General features: G+C 31.2%; 1 protein-coding gene and 5 non-coding genes across 9 annotated transcripts in view; all 6 read left to right on the top strand.

The window, feature by feature from the left end:
• The window catches only part of LOC143078576 (adipocyte plasma membrane-associated protein-like), a 31,193-nt gene extending 8,596 nt beyond the window's left edge, over nt 1-22,597 (top strand). For 3 of the 4 annotated variants that reach the window (XM_076253449.1, XM_076253443.1, XM_076253436.1), the window contains exons 3-9: nt 2,158-2,276; nt 13,772-13,870; nt 14,610-14,759; nt 15,414-15,526; nt 15,939-16,099; nt 18,217-18,418; nt 22,360-22,597. In XM_076253449.1, the coding sequence (XP_076109564.1) occupies nt 2,158-2,276; nt 13,772-13,870; nt 14,610-14,759; nt 15,414-15,526; nt 15,939-16,099; nt 18,217-18,418; nt 22,360-22,578 (1,063 nt within the window). In that variant the 3' untranslated portion in view covers nt 22,579-22,597. Of the gene's footprint in view, nt 1-2,157; nt 2,277-13,771; nt 13,871-14,609; nt 14,760-15,413; nt 15,527-15,938; nt 16,100-18,216; nt 18,419-18,903; nt 18,983-22,359 lie in introns of those variants that run through there. The other variant, XM_076253454.1, reaches the window with a different exon arrangement.
• LOC143061559 (U1 spliceosomal RNA) lies at nt 3,909-4,072 on the top strand. The gene has a single exon (XR_012974466.1). It is a non-coding gene; the product is annotated as a U1 spliceosomal RNA (small nuclear RNA).
• Nucleotides 5,244-5,407, top strand: LOC143061562 (U1 spliceosomal RNA). The gene has a single exon (XR_012974469.1). It is a non-coding gene; the product is annotated as a U1 spliceosomal RNA (small nuclear RNA).
• LOC143061558 (U1 spliceosomal RNA) lies at nt 7,232-7,395 on the top strand. Its single transcript, XR_012974465.1, has one exon. It is a non-coding gene; the product is annotated as a U1 spliceosomal RNA (small nuclear RNA).
• Nucleotides 12,165-12,328, top strand: LOC143061557 (U1 spliceosomal RNA). The gene has a single exon (XR_012974464.1). It is a non-coding gene; the product is annotated as a U1 spliceosomal RNA (small nuclear RNA).
• Nucleotides 17,341-17,504, top strand: LOC143061556 (U1 spliceosomal RNA). Its single transcript, XR_012974463.1, has one exon. It is a non-coding gene; the product is annotated as a U1 spliceosomal RNA (small nuclear RNA).
• Nucleotides 22,598-23,127: the final 530 nt, after the last annotated feature.

The raw sequence follows: 23,127 nt of genomic DNA, 5'->3' as shown, positions 1-23,127 counted from the left end.
ATTGTTCTTTGATCAATGTTATGTGTCATAAGTTTGGTCCTTTTCTGTCTGGTAGGAATCATCTTTGGACCTCTATTTCATTGTTCTTTGATCAATGTTATGTTTCTATAAGTTTGGTCCTCTTCTCGGATACATGAGGTTTTGTCTGACTGGGACATAATTTTCATGGTTCATTTAGATTGGTGCATGTTAAGTTTTTGGACAGTACTGTTTTTCAAATACAAGAACTGTATTTGGTGTATGGAACGATTGTAAGGTCGAGACTTGTCTATCTGGCAAAAATTATCTGTCATGGACATCATTTTCATAGTTCATTGAGCAATGATATGTTTTCTTCTAAGATATATGTACGCAATAGGTCAACTTTATTTGGTGTTCGGTATGGAATGATTATAAGGTGTACACTGTAACAGGTGTTCACCTGACCTTGACCTCATTTTCAAGGTTCATTGGTTAATGTAAAGTTTCCTAGTTTACTCTGTTTCTCAAATACTACATATATATAAGCATTAGGTCAACTAGTTGTGTTGCTAAGGATGGTTGTGATGTGTACATGTCTGTCTGGTAGTTTCATCTGCCCTTTAACCAATATTCATGGTTTATTAGTCATTATAAAGTTATCATGGTTTTTTGATCAGTGTTAAGTTTTCATATTTAGGTTTTCTTTCCTAGATACTATAAGTGATAGGTGAACTATATAGTTAGTATGTAGTAGATAAAGAAGAAATGTAAACATCAAAACAAGTCTTAAAATAATATAAATGACTGAAACTGTTAGTCTATAACTCCTTATATTGTTTAACAACTTTAATGTTTTGATACCTGAAAAACTAATAGAATAGATAGATTCAAACTTTGAACAGCAAAAATGATCAGCAACACAACTTTAACCTTGAAATAAGTGAAATGATTTCAATTGTCAATCAACTTCTGCAACATAGGTTAATTTTACTCATTTTTTTTTTCTCGGTTTGTCTATTATTTTGAAAAAGTTTAGAGACTAGCATTTTGGAGTATAGAAAATGCATACACAGAACTGATGGTATTCTAGTCATCACCTTGTCTATTGTGCCTATGGATCTGTAGCTGCGGAACCGTAGCTCTAAATAGGTCCTTATGTTATTTTTTGACTATTTGCGGACCATAGACTATGGTCCGCAAATAGTCAAAAAATAACATAAGGACCTAAGAGCTACGGTTCCGCAGCTAATGGATCTGGAACTTCCTAAATCATTACATATTACTGTATTGCATGTGTTGGTTTGATATTTGGTCTAAACTTTATAATGATGAGTTGTACTGTGTTAACTGATTTTCAGATCTGTTGTGCAGTCAATTTTCTGTTTGATCACACTTTAAATATTTATGTTACTTATTGGGCATGGGATATTTCTCAGCTATTAAGGGACTTTTGATGTTTATACCCCTGCTTTAAATGCCCTCGCTTTAAAAAGGGGGGATATACTGTTTTACCTCTGTCTGTCTGTCTGTCCATCCATCCATCCTTCCGTCAGTCCGTCCATCCCATTCATATATTTCGTCGCATTTTCTCAGGAACTACAATACAAGGATTTCTGAAATTTGGTTTCAGGGTTTATATAAGTCAGCTATACTGTGTGATGCGTTTTCAGATTCATCACTCGACAACTTCCTGTTTACCAAACACTTGTATGATTTTACACATGATAGCCAAGTTGACAATTTTTGTCACATTTTTCTCAGGAACTACAATACAAGGATTTCTGAAATTTGGTTTCAGGATTTTTATAAGTCAGCTATACCGTGTGATGCGTTTTCAGATTCATCACTCAACAACTTCCTGTTTACCGAACACTTCCATATTTTTACACTATTAATATTATACACCTGCGGCGGGGGTATCATCAGTGAGCAGTAGCTCGCAGTTTCACTTGTTGGTCTATCTATATTTTTAGTATAATGAATTAAACATTGTAAATTATTTTCAGATCTTGATTTTCCTGTTTAACTTTACTTTGATATCTTTTATACCCATTATATGCATGGAATTTTTCATCAATGTTTAAAATTGTTGCAAGTAAGATTTTCATTATTATTACATGTAGTAACATTTCTGCATATTGTTTCTCCCTTAGTCTTCTTGTGTCAAATAATATTCATATTGTTTATACATTTCAGGTATCCAAAACCTCCAAGTTTGAAAGGACCTCTCAAGAAGAATTCTTTTCTTCACAAAGCTGAACAGTTATTTAAAGGACAAGTTGTTGGTCCAGAATCATTTGCAGCAAATAAGAATGGTATTAATTTATCGTCGTGTCATATGTTTTCGTATGTCATATGTTTTCGTATCAACCACATTTCGTCGGTTTCGACTGCATACGCGTACATTGTGGCATGTTTTTCTGTTTCTATATTTAGAACAACAACACCACTACAACTTGATATATTTAAAACATATTCAACGTCGCTTTTTAAAGACGTTAGAACAAATTAAATAAAACTGACCTATTTAGCCATTTTTATTTAATGTCAAAAATATGCATCACTAGAATAGTTGTGGAAAAAAATTCTGAAGGGTTAAAATAAAGTCCAGATATGTTTTTTGCAAGTCAGACACCGGATCTTCAAGACATATGACTGTCATGTGTTTTTTTGGCCGTTTTAATTACAAACCACCGAGTTAAAATTAGCAGGGTTCTTATATAAAATGGTTGTTCAAAATCCAACTATTCAATATTTCATTGACAATTTTTTTTTATACATCCTTGATACATGAAGATGAAAACAGTCTTAACTTTTTATATTTAATCATAAATTTTGAAAACTGCATTTTATTTTAGAAAAAATAATGTATTTTGTACAAACCAGGTGCCAATCTGAAAATTAATCAAAATCTAAAAATTTCATCACACGAAACACCAACCTTACACTATTTACTAGTAATTTTTAGTACTGAAAAGTATTTAATAACTTTTTTTATGATTCAAGCGATCACCAGAACCACGACTTTAGAAAAAATTTATTTCTGGATTTTGTAGTCATTTCCTGTCCGTGTACTGATCCAATTTTTATTTCATACGAAAACATATGACCCCGTCTTTTTGACATACAAAAATCGCAAAGTAATCGGAAACAGTAAAAAATCGTAGAAATCATTGACAAAAAAACTAGATACCTAAAATCAATCTACAGGACATGCTTTTTAAATCTGAGTAAACACCTAAATAAAAACTCAACAGTAAAAACCGTAAGAAGTGAAAATTGTTATTAGTACGAAAAAAACACATTACACGATGATAAGATTATATTCTTTGTTGTTTAAAATATGATCTACAATAAATTTTTTTACTTATGTTTCAAGATTTGTAAATTTTTTAACTATGAATCTATTTTCATTAAGTTAATTTTGGAGAAACAGTTATAGATAAAAATGAAAATTTGCATGGTGATTTACAGATATTTTTAAGATTCTTCATTTATTTTATGCTTGAAACTATTTTAAAAGGTTACATATACATGTTTATAATTTGCACAGGGAAACTGTAAAACAAAAAACCCTTGAAAATGAAAAATATTATATGGTGTACTTCAATGTAACAGTTATCACATAAATGACCAGTCAATTATCAAAATATTCCTATGGTTAAGCCAAATAGGTATGATAAACGTACACAATTTACCTGTGGAGTTGTCGTTACTAATCCTTTACATTTTCAAGCTAAAATCAATATAACTACATTAACAATCAGTTTTAAAAAATAATTGAAGTAACCATTATATCATAAATTTTATATTGAAGGTATACACATGTCTTAATTCTGTAATTTGTGAGTCATTGACTAATCATTGCAGATTTTCAATTTTCATCTGTCACCTTGTGTGATGATATAATTTGATCATTCATAAGATTAAAATTTTTACATTGAAGCATACTTACCTGGTACAGGGAGCACCGTGATCAAAAAGGCGGTCTCCCCAGGTCGAGGCCTTTCCATTGCACTTCGGATAGGCTGAAGCTTGCGAATGCCCCAAATGTGGGCATCTCGGGTACGCAATTTTTTAGTGTGGGGGACTGCGTTCGCGCTAACCCCCGAATAATCAAAATAAAATAAAGAACTTTGCTCTGTTAGCAATACTTGAATTTAAAACTCTATTTGCATGAAGTTGTAATGCTGCTTTTTTTCTTGCAAAGGAGATCTATTTGATATTAAACTTGAAAATGGAAATGGGTAATGATTGTTAGAGACAACAACCTGACCAAATCTTAGAGCAGAAAACAGCCAAAGGCCACCAATAGGTCTTTAAAAAAGCTATGCTGCTTCATCTGGCCCCTAAACAAAATTGACTTATAAATATTGATACAAATTAACCCTTCAAATTTTACCACAATTACTATAATGAGAAAAACATAACTTTTACTTTAAGAGGATTTGTAACACATCCAAAATATCTTACAGTTCTTCTTGAAAACCATATTTTAACCTGTTATTCAGTTATTTAGTGTGGCAGAAAGAATTAGCAATTCAACTTAATTCACTGGGAGAAATATGCTGTTTCAAAATTGCATCATTTTGCGCCACAACTCATTTGTACGGCAGTGATACTTTAGAAAATACTTAGAATACTCTTAGAATCATTTTGTAATAAATTTCAACAAAACAATACTTTACTTCTCCATTTTAAGCTTGAAAGGGACAAGCAATTTACATATGCAAAGTTTTAAATGTCAGCAAAATGCATAGTGCTTGAAGTTAAAAAAGTATTAGTTAAATTGTCTTGTAATATTAAAAGCCAGTATAAAACAAAAATATTTGAATCTGTTCAGAGAAAATATTGCTTCAAAAAGAACTAAAACAGTCAATAAAATTATAGCATTTAAAAATAATTGTTAAATATTGAGCAAATTACATCTTTATTCCACATAACATTTACAACTTTTTATCTGGTCATGTATCAAATATCCTCCATTGTTAAGCTGTTTAAGCCCCATTATATGGTAAACGTACACAATTTACCTGTGGAGTTGTCGTTACTAAACTTTTACATTTTCCTGCTAAAATCAATATATCTACATTAACAAACAGTATTAAAAAAAAGATAAATAAACCATTATATCATGAACTTTATAATGAATGCATACATAATTCTATATACTTTGATTTGAGAGTCCCTGAATAATTATTGCAGATTTTAAATTTTCTTCTGTCACCTTGTGTGATGAAATAATTTGATTATTCATAAGATTAAAATTTTTACACTGAAGCATACTTACCTGGTACAGGGAGCACCGTGATCAAAAAGGCGGTCTCCCCAGGTCGAGGCCTTTCCATTGCACTTCGGATAGGCTGAAGCTTGCGAATGCCCCAAATGTGGGCATCTCGGGTACGCAATTTTTTAGTGTGGGGGACTGCGTTCGCGCTAACCCCTGAACAATAAATAAAATAGAAGATTTATCCCAATAAACTTTACATGCAATTTACCACTATGTATTTTTGCAAAACTGTAATGCTGTAAATACAAATTTTGAGAAACATATTTTGGGCAAGATGAAGAATTTCAACAATAACACATGCTAAATTGTCCATGTATAAGCAATAAGCAACATGTTTTTATACATCTTTTTGTGCTAAATTTTCAACAACTAAAAAAGTGTATTTATATAAAATGGTACATAATTTTCTAAAATGGTTCCCTTGGCAAGCATTTGATTTTTGGTAAAATTTGGAAACAATTTTGTGTTTACAATTTAAAATTTTTGAGAAATATATATTTTGTTACCAATTCAACTAAATTGACTGAGAGAAATATGTTGTCTCAAAATTGCATCATTTTGTGCCACAACTCATTTGTACGGCAGTGATACTATTACATTACTAGTTTAGAAAATACTTAGAATACTCTTAGAATCATTTTGTAATAAATTTCAACAAAATAATACTTTACTTCTCCATTTTTACCTAGAAAGGGACCAGCAATTAACGTAGGTAAAGTTTGAAAATTCAGCAAAATACATAGTGCTTGAAGTTAAAAATAAGTATAAGTTATTTGTCTAGTAATATTCAAAGTATAAAACAAAAAATATTTGATTATGTTCAGAGAAAATTGCTTCAAAAAGTACTAAAACAGTCAATAAAATTATAGCATTTAAAAATAATTGTTAAATATTGAGCAAATGACATCTTTATTCCACATAACATTTACATAGACAATAACTGTTTAGTGTCTTTAAATATCAGCTGTATTTGTACGAGGCTAGGAAACAAGGTGTATGCGAGCTTTTAGCGAGCTACTACACCTGTTTCGAGCCGAGTACAAATACAGCTGATATTTAAAGACACTAAACAGTTATTGTCTTTATCCTGCAATTAATTCTGTTTATTGTTTGTGTTTTGAAAGACACAAAAACTAACATATTTAATTAATTAATTTAATTAATATTTAATTTGTAATCCCTTGAGGCCCGCGTAGTAATATCAAAATCACACATTACGCTGAAGACGGGTTCGCAAAAAAAGAATCTCGAATGGTCAACAATAATACATCGCTCAAGGTGTATAATTATCTATTTTAACATAACAACTAATTTCAACAGTAAAAACAAATAACAAAACATTGTCAAATTTGAAACAGAAGTGTACGAGTTGTCCTACGCTTCAGACTTGAAATTCACTAAACATGCATGCTGAAATTGACATGGTTGATTTTGTAACACAATCATACACATTCAAGTTTTGAAATCGACAAGTGTCATCGTCATTGGAATGCAACTGGAATACACATTCTGAGGTCACACAGGTTCAAAGAATACTCAGTCCGGCAGTGGGCGGAGCTTTAAAGCGATATCTGTATAGTATACAGATACAGCATAGCGATATTTGTAGGGCTGTATCTGTATAGTAGGACACCCAATTGCAGGATAAAACTTTTTATCAGGTCATGTATCAAATATCCCCCATTGTTAAGCTATATAAGCCCCATTATATTGTAAACGTACACAATTTACCTGTGGAGTTGTCGTTACTAAACTTTTACATTTTCCTGCTAAAATCAATATATCTACATTAACAAACAGTATTAAAAAAAAGATAAATAAACCATTATATCATGAACTTTATAATGTATGCATACATAATTCTATATACTAAGATTTCTGAGTCCTTGAATAATTATTGCAGATTTTAAATTTTCTTCTGTTACCTTGTGTGATGAAATAATTTGATTATTCATAAGATTAAAATTTTTACACTGAAGCATACTTACCTGGTACAGGGAGCACCGTGATCAAAAAGGCGGTCTCCCCAGGTCGAGGCCTTTCCATTGCACTTCGGATAGGCTGAAGCTTGCGAATGCCCCAAATGTGGGCATCTCGGGTACGCAATTTTTTAGTGTGGGGGACTGCGTTCGCGCTAACCCCCGAAATAAACAAAATCAAGACCCTTCCTTAAAAGCTTTGCTAAATTCTTAATTTTTTTTATGAATTTTTAAACCATTCTAATATGACGTCCTTATTACGCTTTGTAAACAAAGCTGTGTTCTAATGAGCACAAAATATGTTTAACACATGCGCACGAACTTACTGTTTGTATTTACTTTATTTCCATCGTTATCCTTTAGAATATATACATTTAAGCAGCTAACATAAACTCTTATTATATATTTTTATGAAACAACATATATTTAGCCTGCTCGTAGTTTTTAAACTTATCAAATATGAATTGCAATGCACAGACTCCTTGAGGAGGAAACGGGAACAGCTAAACATTTTTACGGTAATTTCGCACGCTTCGACCTATAAAATTACTGTATTTGTCCTATGAGAATCGAAATAATTCCTTCATGTCATGCTCTATGCTCATTTTAACATGGGTATAGGCATTATATTTGTCATCGCTAACGCTCAGTGTAAAATATTGACAATTATAATGCCTACCCATGTTAAAATGAGCATAGAGCATGACATGAAGGAATTATTTCTTAAGTAAATGATTTACATATTTAAAGATTAGTGTTGATTCAAAAGTCTATTGTTAGTTGCATAATTGATTTGCTTATTTTAAGACCTTTTTAAAAAAAATTCCCTGCAATTATTTCTGGGAAACATTTGTTTGTATTATGAGAGTGATTATAACACATTCAAAAGGTTTATGAAATCTTTCTTGAACATGTATACTGGTCTTGTGTATATTTAAGATATTCATGATTGAAAATATATTTTACTTTCTCAATTTACTAATGGATTTTTTATAGTAACATTAATTTTGTACATATGAAAAATATAAAAAAAGTAAAAACTAAATTGTATAATGATGAAATGATATAAACTATATAATTTATATGATGTATAAATAACTTAAAGGTTTAAAAAAAAAAAATGCTATACAAATAATATCATTATACTGTTAGAATACAAAGGATTGTTTTTATAAATGATATTCTTTTTATTAGATAAACTGATGTAATGATACAGCAGGAGCAATTGGAAGATTCAGATTTATTTCGATTGTTTGTTTCTGCAGATATAGAATAATACTTCCAAGGGGAAAAAGAGTGGGAGAGGGGGGATTGGTACTTTTGAAAATAATATCCTATTAAAATCTAATCTAATTATAAAGGGACAGACTGAAAGTTAGAATAAATTAGACATCTGATAATGTTGAATTCCCAATTAATATCGGAAGGTAGGATGAATAACTCAAAGATAAATATAATATGTCATCTTTGTAAACAAAACAGTGGAAATGAGTATTATTATTTGTTAGTTTGTTCACATGATATGGTGTGGTGTCACTTTTTATACAAGCTGACACTGTGTTACTACTTGAAAATTAGCCAACAAAACAGAAATTAATTGGTTTACATGAATATTATTATAACACAAAGATGTGTACTAAATTTGTACTTTTCTATGTTTCTTTTCAGAAAAATGTATAATTTTTTGTGAAATACAAGATATTAATGTACAGTTAGGGAGCTACCATTTGATTTTTATGGAGGGGCTAGGATGAAAAATTTTGTCCTGCATTTTTTTTAGTTGTAATCTCTGTCCTGCCTTTTTATTTTTCACTCTATTCGGTCCTGCTTTTTTTTTTTAGTTTATCCTGACTTTTTTTTACATAAATTGTCATCCTGACTTTTTTTTTTTGCAAGTGTCTCATCCTGCCTATTTTTTTACTCAAAACTCCTGTCCTGCCTATTTTTAGCTCACCTGGCCCGAAGGGCCAAGTGAGCTTTTCCCATCACTTTGCGTCCGGCGTCCGGCGTCGGCGTCTGTCGTCGTTAACTTTTACAAAAATCTTCTCCTCTGAAACTGCTGGACCAAATTAAACCAAACTTGTTCACAATCATCATTGGGGTATCTAGTTTAAAAAATGTGTGGCGTGACCCCGCCAGCCAACCAAGATGGCCGCCATGGCTAAAAATAGAACATAGGGGTAAAATGCAGTTTTTGGCTTATAACTCAAAAAACAAAGCATTTAGAGCAAATCTGACATGGGGTAAAATTGTTTATCAGGTCAAGATCTATCTGCCCTGAAATTTTCAGATGAATCAGACAACCCGTTGTTGGGTTGCTGCCCCTGAATATGTAATTTTAAGGAAATTTTGCTGTTTTTGGTTATTATCTTGAATATTATTATAGATAAAGATAAACTGTAAACAGCAATAATGTTCAGCAAAGTAAGATTTACAAATAAGTCAACATGACCTAAATGGTCAGTTGACCCCTTTAGGAGTTATTGCCCTTTATAGTCAATTTTTAACCATTTTTCGTAAATCTTAGTAATCTATTACAAAAATCTTCTCCTCTGAAACTACATGGCCAAATTAATCCAAACTTGGCCACAATCATCTTTGGGGTATCTAGTTTAAAAAATGTGTGGTGTGACCCGGCCAACCAACCAAGATGGCCGCCATGGCTAAAAATAGAACATAGGGGTGAAATGTAGATTTTGGCTTATAACTCTGAAACCAAAGCATTTAGAGCAAATCTGACATGGGGTAAAATTGTTCATCAAGTAAAAATCTATCAGCCCTGAAACTTTCAAATGAATAGGACAACCGGTTATTGGGTTGCTGCCCCGAAAAAGTAATTTGAAGGAAATTTTGCAGATTTTGGTTATTATCTTGAATATTATTATAGAAAGAGATAAACTGTAAACAGCAATAATGTTCAGCAAAGTAAGATCTACAAATAAGTCAACATGACCAAAATTATCAGTTGACCCCTTAAGGAGGTATTGCCCTTTATAGTCCATTTTGACCAATTTTTCGTAAATTTTTGTAATCTTTTACAAAAATCTCCTCCTCTGAAACTCCTGGGCCAAATTTAACCAAACTTGGCCACAATCATAATTGGGGTATTTAGTTTAAAAATTGTGTGGGGTGACCCGTCCAACCAACCAAGATGGCCACCATGGCTAAAAATAGAACATAGAGGGGAAATGTAGATTTTGGCTTATATCTCTGACACCAAAGCATTTAGAGCAAATCTGACTAGGTAAAATTGTTTATCAGGTCAAGATCTATCTGCCCTGAAATTTTCAGACAAATCAGACAACCTGTTGTTGGGTTGCTGCCCCCAAATTAGTTATTTTACGGAAATTTTGCAGATTTTGGTTATTATCTTGAATATTATTATAGATAGAGATAAACTGTAAACAGCAATAATGTTCAGCAAAGTAAGATTTACAAATAAGTCAACATGACCGAAATGGTCAATTGACCCCCTAAGGAGTTATTGTCCTTTATAGTCAATTTTCAACAATTTTTATAAAATTTGAAAATTTTTACTAACATTTTCCACTGAAACTACTGAGCCAAGTTCATTATAGATAGAGATAATTGTAAGCAGCAAGGATGTTCAGTAAAGTAAGATGTACAAACACATCACCATCACCAAAATACAATTTTGTCATGAATCCATCTGCTTCCTTTGTTTAATATTCACCTAGACCAAGGTGAGCGACACAGGCTCTTTAGAGCCTCTAGTTTTCAAATTTCATCCTAGCCCCCCCATAAAAATCAAATGGTAGCTCCCTTAAATATATTTGAAATTGTGTGCTTGAACTATGTTTGAAATGCAACTGTGCATGGTCATATGTATTCTTTACATACAAATTTTTCCTGTATATTTCATAAAAAATTACATTTTTTGGAATACATTAATTTGAAGGCATTTATGGTTAAATTTTCTAAACCAGATGTTAAAAGATGCAGAATTGTAATAACTGTTTTGTTTTTTTTTGGTAATAATTTTGTCAAGAGTTTTTTTTTTGCTTTGTCCTGCTTCAGGTTAAAAATACATTTTTTGGTCAAGGTCGTTTTTGATGAAGTTGAAGTCCAACCAACTTGAACCTTAGTTCCCAATGATATGATCTTTCTAATTTTAATGCCAAATTAGAATTTTTACCTCAATTTCACGGTCCACTGAACATAGAAAATGATAATGCCAGTGGGGTATCCGTTTACTATGGACACATTCTTGTTTTACAATTTGGATGAAATATGAATTTCTGAACAGAAAATTGTAATGTGTCACTTAGAAAAACATAACCAAATGTACATGTCTGACAGTGATAATTTTGCTTTGAGTGGTGTCAATTGATTAAAATCTGACCAAAATTGACCCAACAATATTTTTCTGAAAAGGTCAGTTTTATGTGAAATTTCAAGCAAAAATGTGTAAGACTACTGTAAGTGATGAATACTGATGCTGATGGCTATTGATGCACTGTTATTTCAGATGTGACCTCAGGGAAAGTGTTCAAACAGAAAAGTTTTTTGATAAATTTGAAATGTTTTAATTACTTTTATATAAATCTCTTTTCAAATTGTAACAGTTTTTGTTATTTTTCATAACAAGTTATTTATTAAATAAGTATACCCCATGGCTAAACCATTCATGAGATAAATGGCCGAGATAAACATTTACAATTTACCTGTGGAGTTGTCGTTACTAATCTTAAACATTTTCCTGCTAAAATCAATACTACAGAGTAAACAAAGATTGTTTTTCAAGAATTAATTTATTCATTATATCATAAAATTTATATTGATAATTTATATAGTTTTATATACTTTAACTTATAAGTCAATAAATAATTATTGAAGATTTTTTATTTTCATCTGTCACCTTGTGTGAGAAAATAATTTGATTATTCATCAGATTAAAATTTTTATATTGAAGCATACTTACCTGGTACAGGGAGCACCGTGATCAAAAAGGCGGTCTCCCCAGGTCGAGGCCTTTCCATTGCACTTCGGATAGGCTGAAGCTTGCGAATGCCCCAAATGTGGGCATCTCGGGTACGCAATTTTTTAGTGTGGGGGACTGCGTTCGCGCTAACCCCCGAAATAATCAATAATGCAGTCCTTTCCTAATATAGCTTGCTAAATTATGTTGTGTTCAAAGTATTTTATTTGTATTTTAAAAACTAGTAAATGAAATGCTGTTTTTGAGGATTAATGTTGATATGAATTCCCAATCAATTGTTTTAGAAAAACCAAATGAGTATTAAGGGATTCTATTAAGGCATGTAAAATGTCATGTGAACCTTCTTAAAAGCCATAGAAAAACAGAGTATTTTATCCACATTTGTAAGATTTCTGATAAAAAAAACCTTGAAGCATGTACTAAGGAGTAGGTCCAGTTAGACCCCTTTTTGGCCCCAAAATATAGCAGTTTTACAAAATTGTTAAAATGTAAACTTTTAGTTATTTTTTGGAAAGAAGAACACTTCTGCCACATATATATTGGCTGTTTTTGACAATACAATGCACATATATTGGGAACTAGCATCATTAAGTCTTGCTAAATTACTGAAATTTTCACAATTTTAGCATTTTAGTTTAATTTTAGACGGTTTCCGTTTTAAATGAAAGTGGCCGCATTCATGTTCATTCTTAATATTGAAATGTTAGTTGTATTTGATGATACTACAAAACATATATAAAGGTTGAGAATGAACACGGATGTGGCCACTTTCATTGTTGACAAAAACCATCTGAAAAGTTACATTTTCTGGTATATTTGATAGAATTTTCATATTTAAGCTTGAGTCGGAGCATTTTTAATCACTTAATCTGTTAAAATCTATCACATAAACTTTTTGAATCAACTGAAATAGACACTTAAGTGTTTAAAAAGTGTTCAAAATCTTTTGATTAGATGAACCTGAAATTTAGGCCAAAATCGGCCCTTACTGGACCTACTCCTTTCTTTGCTTATGCTTTGTGCTTTTTTGTATAACTGGTTTTTTTTTCATGCCTTGTTCACATTTAATTCAAATTGAAATTGAATACGAAACGAATTCAATAATTGCGTTTACACTCTCTTCTTGGTTTAATTTCAAATAAAATCCGAATTGGCTAATCCGCATTATCAAATTCGCATAAGAAATGTGTTTTCGTTAATAAGAATTAGATAATTGGCTTTAATTAAAATTAAAATGTGATGTGGACACTTTCTAAATTGTAATTTGAATTAAATTAAAATCAATTAATTGATAATGCCAATTAAAAGTTAACGTTGTTCAGACAGAAAACAAATTTGAAGTGAATTGCAATTCATATTAAAAAGAAGTTTAAAAGTCAAACTTTTCTAATGCAAATTAAACTAATTCCAATTAGTTGATATGCGATTTGAATTCAAATTATGTGTGAATGCAGCATGTGACAATAGGAGTTTATTGTGTCAAAGTTTCCATTCATCTTAGAAAGAAAAATAAACTTGTATTGAATAACAAATCACAGACAGCAGGTTATATTTGTAATTCAATCTTGCCTTTTTTTACAGGTACAATATTCACAGGACTTGCTGATGGTAGAGTTGTTGGCTTTAAAGGAAATGACATTTGGGAGATTACCAGATTTGGAAAGAGTTTGCCTGAATGTGGTAATCTATTTTTAAATCTTTATTTTCCTCCACAGAAATGTATCAATTTTATTGACAATAATACATTGACTTTATACAAGTATCTTCAGATTTATTTTATATCAGCCAATAAATATTTGTTTTCAAAGTTTTGAAAGTGTGTATCATTATGACTAAACCTCATGATCATGAAAGATCGTTGAAACAGAAATTGGAATGGACTCACAGTGCTTTTAGAGGATAGTTGTAAGAGAAGCTTGACCACAGGATCTTTGTTTGTGTCAGATTGACCATGAATATTCATAAAACCATTCTCCAACCATTTGTTATATAGAACCAAAGAAAATTATTTGAGAAATAATTGAATTCAACTAAAAAATGTTGAGCCTTATAAAGAATGTAACATGTGGCAGTTCTTGAAAGAACGAAATACAAAAATAAGAAAAGAACAAAATACAAATTTAAGAAAAGAACAAAATACAAATTTAAGAAAAGAACAAAATACAAATTTAAGAAAAGAAAAAAACTTTATTTGAAATTGCTCATTGCACACTTAATTGAGAAGATTTAATAATGAAAAAGATAGGGCCAACTTCATCTGTGCTAGTTTCGTTGCAAGATAAAAAAAAATAAAAAAAATAATAAAGAAGATGTACCAGTATTGTAAAATCCTACTGCTAACAAAATATTACAGACACTAAAAAGTCCTTAACATATACTTAAAACTGATTATTAAAAATAATATTTTGCTCTTTTCTAGGATCATTCCAATTGGAACCAATATGTGGTAGACCTAAGGGAATGAAAATAGACAAGAATGGTGATTTACTGGTCCTTGACTCGTATACAGGACTGTATAAAGTAAATGTACAAACAGGGGAGAAGGAGTTACTGGTATCTAGTGCAAAAGGTGTGTATATAGTCTTGCTATACATATAGTATAGTGGTAACTTTCAAGAATGTACATTTCTTAGTTGTATCTGTAAGCAATGGTTTGTAAATGTGGATAGAATTGTATCAAATTAAAATAAGAAAAGTGTAATGGCCTGAAATACGCCCAAAAGACCACATTGGCAAATACAGAAGGAGGGGGTAGGCTGTTGTTAACAATTTTACTCCAGAAATATTTGTTTTTCTTCAAATCCGATTCCTCCCAATGCTTGCCTACCTTCTTCTCGAACTCTTTAATTAGATATTTCAGATCCACATCTGGACCACAAGAGCATGCAAGGTTAAAGTGCTAAATCATGTGTTATATTTCAAGGGCTTTAAATCTTGCTGAAAAAATAAGATATGGTATGATTGCCAATGAGACAACTATTCACCAGAGACCACTTGATGATGAAGTAAGCAACTATATGTCACTCTTCAACACCCTCAACAATAAGCAAAAAAAAATATATTCAGTGTATATTTGTTACTGATTAGCAACATAAAATGTATGCAACATTTCTCTATACGTCAGTTGTCTGAAGAAATATTTTTATTCTTTGACAAAATCAACTCTTCCCAAATATTTTCATGAAGGCTGTAACAAATAAAATTCTGTATAATTTATTTTCAGGCTTTGGTAATGTCCCATTCAAATTCTTAAATGGTTTAGATATTGACAGTGAGGGATTGATATACTTCACAGATTCCAGTACTAAATGGGATAGAAGGAATTACAGATATGAGGTAAATGTCAGTGGCGGATCTAGAATTTTTCAAAAGTACGGGCCCACTGACTGCCTAAGAGGGGGCTCGCTTTGGACATGTTTTAGTAATTCCCTAATAAGCAACCAAATTTTTCCCCAAAATAGGAGGGGGGCCCTGGGCCACCCCCTAAATCCACCTCTGAATGTAGATAAGAAAATGAAAATATATCTACCGGTACATTTTTATAAATTTTATTGATTCTTTAGAAGTTTTTAAGATATACCAGTATTATGATCATCTCAAACATCTGATCTACACATTTCTTGAAATCTGTGTTTCTTGTAATTGATAGATTGTTTTAAGGCCAACAATGTGGATGAGCTAAAAATTGATGAATAATTTAAGAAAAAAGTTTGAGCTTTTGGTAATAAAACTTTTATATTATTTTTAGGTAATGGAGTTGAGAAACACTGGCAGGTTTCTACGATACAATCCTGACACAGGTGAATTAAGACTTCTCCTTGATAACATGTATTTACCTAATGGTGTGGCCATCTCAGCTGATGGTAGTTTTGTTGTGATATCAGAAATGAACATCTGTCTATTACGTAGGTAAATGTGGTAAAAAGTCACTGTTAGAAAGAAACAAGGGATTAATATTGTGAACAGATTCTGCACTGACTGGGGTCATAGAAATACCTGTGCATCTTTATGTTAAGCCAGTCTTTTAAGAGGTCAATTTTTCTTCTAAAATTAGAGAAAATTTAGATCAAAGGTTTATATCAGCAATGTCTAGTATAATAAAAACATAAGTTCCCATTAATTGAGTTAAAAGAGTTGTGCCTCTTGGAAAAGTTTTTAGCATTATCACTCTTATTACAAATGTATTTCTGTAGGAATTTTAATGAAATTTATATTCAGCAATGTATCCAACCTATTGAAAATTTACATTGCAAGTACTCTCTTATCTAAATTTCTTGTTAAAATTTAATGAAAGTTATAGAAAAGATTTTTATATGAGCAATGTAAAATATATGTATATTAAATTTAAAATGTTTGTAAAAAAGTTGCTAATCAGGTATATTAGTTCTCCAGCTCAAAATTTGTTGATTAGACAATCTTTTCACATACAGAAGGTGTTCAGATCAGAATAGTTTTATTATCCAAATTGTTTGGTCATACGAACTTTAATATATATAGTCTGAGATAGTCAATTTTTGTTAAATTTGTATTATCAACTCCTCCTTCTGTTTCAAAATAAATTTTATATTTGGTAGAATATGTATTTTCACACAACAATTCAATCACACATTATAAGCATTTTAATTTAAATGAATTATTTACAGTTTTAAGAGGTATTTCTTTTCGTTCATATTACTTTTATTAGTACATTTTCAAGCCATTTATTTTTTAAATGTACTTTAAGATCTGTCTGTTTTTATATTTTGATGAACTGTTGAGGTTCATTCAACAAAATATTGTGACTACTGACATTAATTTGAACCAAGTAGTTGCTTGTGTTTATTTTTAGACAACAACACTCAATAGAATTAAATACCACTTATACATGTAGTAGATTAGTATACACAATTTTCCTGTACAGAGTTGTCGTTATTGAGATCTAGCTGTTTGTACAATTCTGGCTAAAATCAATAATTCAGCTTAATAGAAGTGCTTTTGATAAAAATCCACTTATCTTTTATAGTATTAACATATAACCTTTAAACTAATGTCTATAATTTCATGTAATTATTGTTCTATTAAAAATAGGTGCAATCATTAAATTTGTATCTGACACCTTGTGTATTGTAATAATTTCCTTATTGAAAAGATTAAAATTTTTACACCAAAGCATACTTACCTGGTACAGGGAGCACCGTGATCAAAAAGGCGGTCTCCCCAGGTCGAGGCCTTTCCATTGCACTTCGGATAGGCTGAAGCTTGCGAATGCCCCAAATGTGGGCATCTCGGGTACGCAATTTTTTAGTGTGGGGGACTGCGTTCGCGCTAACCCCCGAACAATCAAATAAATACGAAGTCGTTTTCCTAATAAGCTTTGCAGAGTTATCTTGGGTTTCAATTTTATTTTGTATTTTGCTAACCCATGTCCCTGAAAAAAATCCAATGTAAATTGAAAGTATACTTTAGATTTTAATATTTTTACATATATATTTATTTACTGTTTTTTATATGAATGTCATGAGCCTACTTTTCCAAGTAAAAAAACATTCTATTTACTGTCTAAACCTTTATAAGGGTTTAATAAGTTTATACATTGAATTTTACAAGATGAATTGGTAGTTAAAATCAAAATTCTTTACAAACACTTACTTGTCTTATGAACTTAATGACTTAAATACTATCAAACAACTTAAATATGCCAATACTTTATTTGCTTTTAACCCTTTCTAGTTACTTTACAGCAATTTATTTTTTGCAGTTTTACAACTTTGTTGATTTATTTCTATAACAAAAATTCAAATTTGATATGATTTATACTATTTATATTTTCATTAATTTCCTACCTACACGAGTTGCATAAATAAATCAGTGGCAAAAATGAGATGGTTTACAGTTATACCCAGCTAGATTTAAGCAATGTCTCTACATTATCATTTTTGCGTTGTTTCATTCAGTTGGCAGATTCATTTGGATAAAGTGATTTTGGAATTCAACTGAAAAACGGGACCACGATAAGTTTAATCCTGTCCTGTGAATTTATTTTTTAGATATTATCTGAAAGGACCAAAAGCTGGACAGTCTGACATCTTTGCAGAGAATTTACCTGGATATGCAGACAATATTAAACTGAATAGCCGTGGTAATTTTTATGTTGGCCTAGGAGCAGTGAGATATGAAGGCATCAGTCGATTAGGTCCATTCTTAGATTTAGTCGGACCATATCCAAATTTGAAAAAGTTTATAGCAAAGGTGAGTTATGTCTTATATTATATGATAGATATAAGAAGATGTAGTATGAGTGCCTATGAGACAACTTCTATCTGTAAATGAATTCTTGACACTTTAGCAATTTACATGTCTTTAACATTCAAATGTATTGATTCAATACCTACTCATTTTTGTAATCATTGAAGTACATGCATTATTCAAAAAAGATATAATAATGGTAACTGTAGTCTGTATGAATATAAAATCAGAACTAGTTACAGGGTGCATTTAAATGTATTTTTACCAAACTTTTAGGTTGTTATATAATAAAAGATGAAAAGAGAAGATTAACTATTAATATTAGATAGGATACTAACTATCGCCTTGCTTATGTTTATCGTTCAAAAGTGGTTATATAAAAGAATCTGTGTTAGTTTTTGCAGGGAGTCTGATCAAAGGAGTAGAAGTCATAAAAAGTAAACCTCTGTTAATATTAGCTTAATTCTTAAGAATCTTTACAATTACAGGAAGAGACTGATTTCATTAAGATGTTACTCCACTGATACCATAAAAAGTCCCAAATATTTGTGATATGACATATAAATGTAGGTGGCCTTCATCTGTTTTCTGCTCTTTGATCCTCTTTGGTCTGGTTCTCTCTTTGACATATTCCCCATTTCCATTCTCAATTTTTATTTTGTAAGTAACTTCCTTGAAACAATATTTTTTCCATTGAAACTGCCAATTTTTTTTACAGTTTCTGTATTGTCTGTTAAAGTGTTTCTATATCATTTTCTTTACAAATCATACATTGAAACGATGTAAATTTATAAAAGAATCACTCGGAAATCACTAATTACTTCCGAGAAATGTGCATGAAACGGGAAATTCGATTTGAAAAAATCGTTAAGATGACCGTAAATCATAATCAAAATATTTTCAAGATGACCGTAACATAAAACAAGGATGACCGTGATTGGTAAAAAGATGACCGTAACTTGTAAAGGATGACCGTAATTTGTAAAGACTGACTGTAATTTATATAGGACGACCGTAACTTTTATAGGATGACCATCAATTCTTAGAAATATCCGTATTGTATTCAAAGCTTTGTTGTTGAGTTTGTCGATCTCAATAAGGGCTCAGTTAGCGGATATAAATATGTTTCATAAATTTCTTTTTAACCGGATTTTTGTGACAAAAATGTCGGTTATTGATTTGGGGATGTACAGCGGGCGGGCGGGCGGCAATCAAATGTTGTCCGTGCATTACCTCATGAACCGTTCAACCAAAGCTTTTAAAATTTTAATATGTTGATAACTAACAACTAAATGAAGGTCAAGTTCAATAATTGCGATTTTGACTTTTACCGTTCAGGAGTTATGGTTCTTGAAAGATTGAAAAATGGAGTTTCCAGTCGTGTCCGTGCATTTACGCATGTACTGTTCTACCTAAGCTTCCCAAATTTTAATATGTTGTTACTGATGACAAAATGGAGGTCAAGTTCAATAATGGCGATTTTGACTTTTACCGTTCAGGAGTTATGGTTCTTGAAAGATTGAAAAATGGTGTTTCCATTCTTGTCCGTGCATTTTCTCATTAACCAATTAAACCAAAGTTGTTTGTGTCATTTTGGTCTTTTCTGGATAGTTGTCTCATTGGCAATAATACCACATCTTCTTTTTTATTATAGTATCTAAAGTTGGATGTAGAAAATGCATAACCTCCGATTTTTTTTTATCACGGACGGAGAACATATCAATCTTTTAGTTCAGAAATTTTCGTGTCTGCCCTTCCATTATGTGGATCAAGAAAAAATGCCCCAAAACAGGTAACGATTGTATCGACAAGAGAAAAATCGAGTGCACCTTTTTATGTTAGGGCATGTTTGGGGTGTATATTTTGTCTTTAAAACGTACAAAGCAAGAGTATTTTATATAGCATCTCGCTTCAGATTCTATCATTATTATTTAAGCTACAGGTTGACTTTATAACGTAAAAAAATGACAGTACGAAAAGATGAAATATATGGGTCAAGTGAAATACCTATCTAATGAATCACAAAAACAGAGTAGGTGTGTTCGAATAGCTATTTTTTTTTCTAAAAGTACTTGACGACAGTCTTTTAATTTGGATGATGAAAATGGATATCTTCGAAAAAATATGATTTTCTTGTGTGTGATAACTAGGGTTTATAATCTTCAACCACTGAAAATGTTTAGTCTGCCCTTCCATGAAATATTTAATTAAAATTTTTTTTAATGCTTAAGAATTTTCAAAAATTCCATCTGACATCCGAACAGACAATATTTTTAAGTTGAATCAATGCAGACAAGATCATTAACTAATGCTCATTAGCTAGTAGATACATTTGTCTTTTAAAATATAACTGGCATATAACGATCGATCGTAATGGTGCTATGTGGATAAATTTATCAGTTTTCAAAATTGGCAGAACGTCATCCCTACAATGGCTCCCATTTCTACGATTGTGAGCATGAACTGGCGTAATGGGGAGATAATTTTGAAGAAGTAGAATCCTGACTGTATGAATAACATTTCTGTATATATACAAATTGACAACGTTCCGCCTTGTGATACGCTTTTCGTACAATACTATTTTAAGGATCTACTTTGCTGGAGCTCACCTTCACTAGTTTATTCGAATGATATTTTCAAAATATTTCTGTTATTTTATTTGCACGACAAGATGAAAGACGATATAATATCAATGGGTGTACATGCAATTTTTTGGCATTTTTAAAAATGTGTATTTATTATATGTCATTAAAAGGAATCCCAGAAACAAACAAAAATCTTTTGTCGAGCAGTTGAAGGCTATGCACCCCATTTTTTTTTATTATGCTTGTAAGGTGTCATTTTATCGCGCTTTTGTGGCATGTTTTCCCTTCCTGTTCATTTGCATGTCTTTTGGCAATCATTTGATACAAAAAGATAGTTATATAATTACGGATATTTCTTAGAATTGAGGGTCATCCTTTAAAAGTTACTGTCATCATTTACAAATTACGGTCATCTTAAAAGCAGTTACGGTCAGCCTTGTTATGAATCTCTGATTCTGTTACGGTCATTTCGTTTGTGATTTACGGTCATCTTGGCGATTTTTTCAAATCGAATTTCCCGTTTCATGCACATTTCTCAGAAGTAATAAGTGATTTCCGAGTGATTCTTTTATAAATTTACATCGTTTCAATGTATGATTTGTAAAGAAAATGATATAGAAACACTTTAACAGACAATACAGAAACTGACCTAATTTTTCATCCGACATCTTGGGATGACCGTGAATGCAGTTACGGTCATCAGCTTTACCCCAGTGAGACTGTTATTGATCTGTGTCTTTTATGATTTGATGCATGCTTAGTCAATGTACAGCCTGCGAAATTTTAAACACATTTGTTTCAACACTGTACTGCGATTTCCAGGGCATCTTCTAGTATATATAGAATGTTTTGAAATTTATCAAACAAGAAGTAGATCTATCTATGTACAGAAATTCACAACAACGATATGAGATTTTTTTTTTCAACACATACACTCGATTTATTTATTTTGATTATTATCAATTAAAGTGTGGCTTCAGAGAAAAGTTTGAGGACTCCTAATATTGTAAAAAAATAAGAAAATGTGGTATGATTGCTAAATGAGACAACTCTCGACAAGTGATCAATTGATACAGAAATTAACAGCTATAGGTCACCATATGACCTTTAACAATGAGCAAAACCAATACTGCATAGTCAGCTATAGAAGACCATAAAATGTCAAATGTAAAATAATTAAAACTCATTTCATTATTTGCTCCTATGGAATTAAGTTAAAACATTATTTGCGAGGATTCCTATTTTTTGTCTCCCCCTTAACTTGAAATTTAGAGAGATATGTATTTCATGATGATTAACGAATCAGCCATACAAAACCCTGAGATATTTATTATGTGTTATGTTTTATTTATTTTACAGGTGACACCATTGGCTTTGTTTGATGTTTTCATTCCCAAACATTCCATGATACTAGAATATGACAACAATGGTAACTTAGTATCTAGTTTACATGACCCCACAGCTCAAGTGATACCAGCTGCTGGGGAAGGATTTGAACATGACAATGTATTATATATTGGAAACTTTAAAATACCTTTTATAGGCAAACTGAAATTAGAAAACCTGAATAATGATTAAAATATATATTTATAATGCTTTCTGGTTTTATTCTTAGTATCTTACATAAAAAGATGAATGAATATTGTTTTCGAATTTATAATAAATGAATCTGCTGATTAACTCACTTAATAAGATAACACATTTGTCATTAGCCTTGGAAATTAATGATCTTACTATATTACAGCAGATTCCATTGAGTGTGTAGCGAAAGGTAATATATTTGGTTAGCTTGCTTGTTAGCTGAACATTATTAGGTCAGGTATACTACCCTCCTTTCGAAGTAGCATAGTCCAACAGATAGATCGATTGGTTTTCTGTCAGACTAGTCTATTCTTAAAGTAGGGTAGTTTACTTAACCTAACAATGACTTCACAGTTCAGCTAACAAGCAAGCTAACCAAAAATATCACCTATGGCTACACACTCAATGAAATCTGCTGTAATTTGTGCTGAAAATAAACAGGATTGAGAGAACAATCCAACAATACAAGTATTGGTAAACCAAAAATGTACATATGAATCATTTATTCAACAACATTTGTTGGCACCTGTTTCAAGTCCTAAATCT

The sequence above is a fragment of the Mytilus galloprovincialis genome, chromosome 1, assembly GCF_965363235.1.
Source record: "Mytilus galloprovincialis chromosome 1, xbMytGall1.hap1.1, whole genome shotgun sequence".
Lineage (NCBI taxonomy): Eukaryota > Metazoa > Mollusca > Bivalvia > Mytilida > Mytilidae > Mytilus > Mytilus galloprovincialis.
The sequence above is the reverse complement of the archived record's forward strand: the minus strand, read 5'-3'. Positions and strand labels throughout refer to the sequence as shown.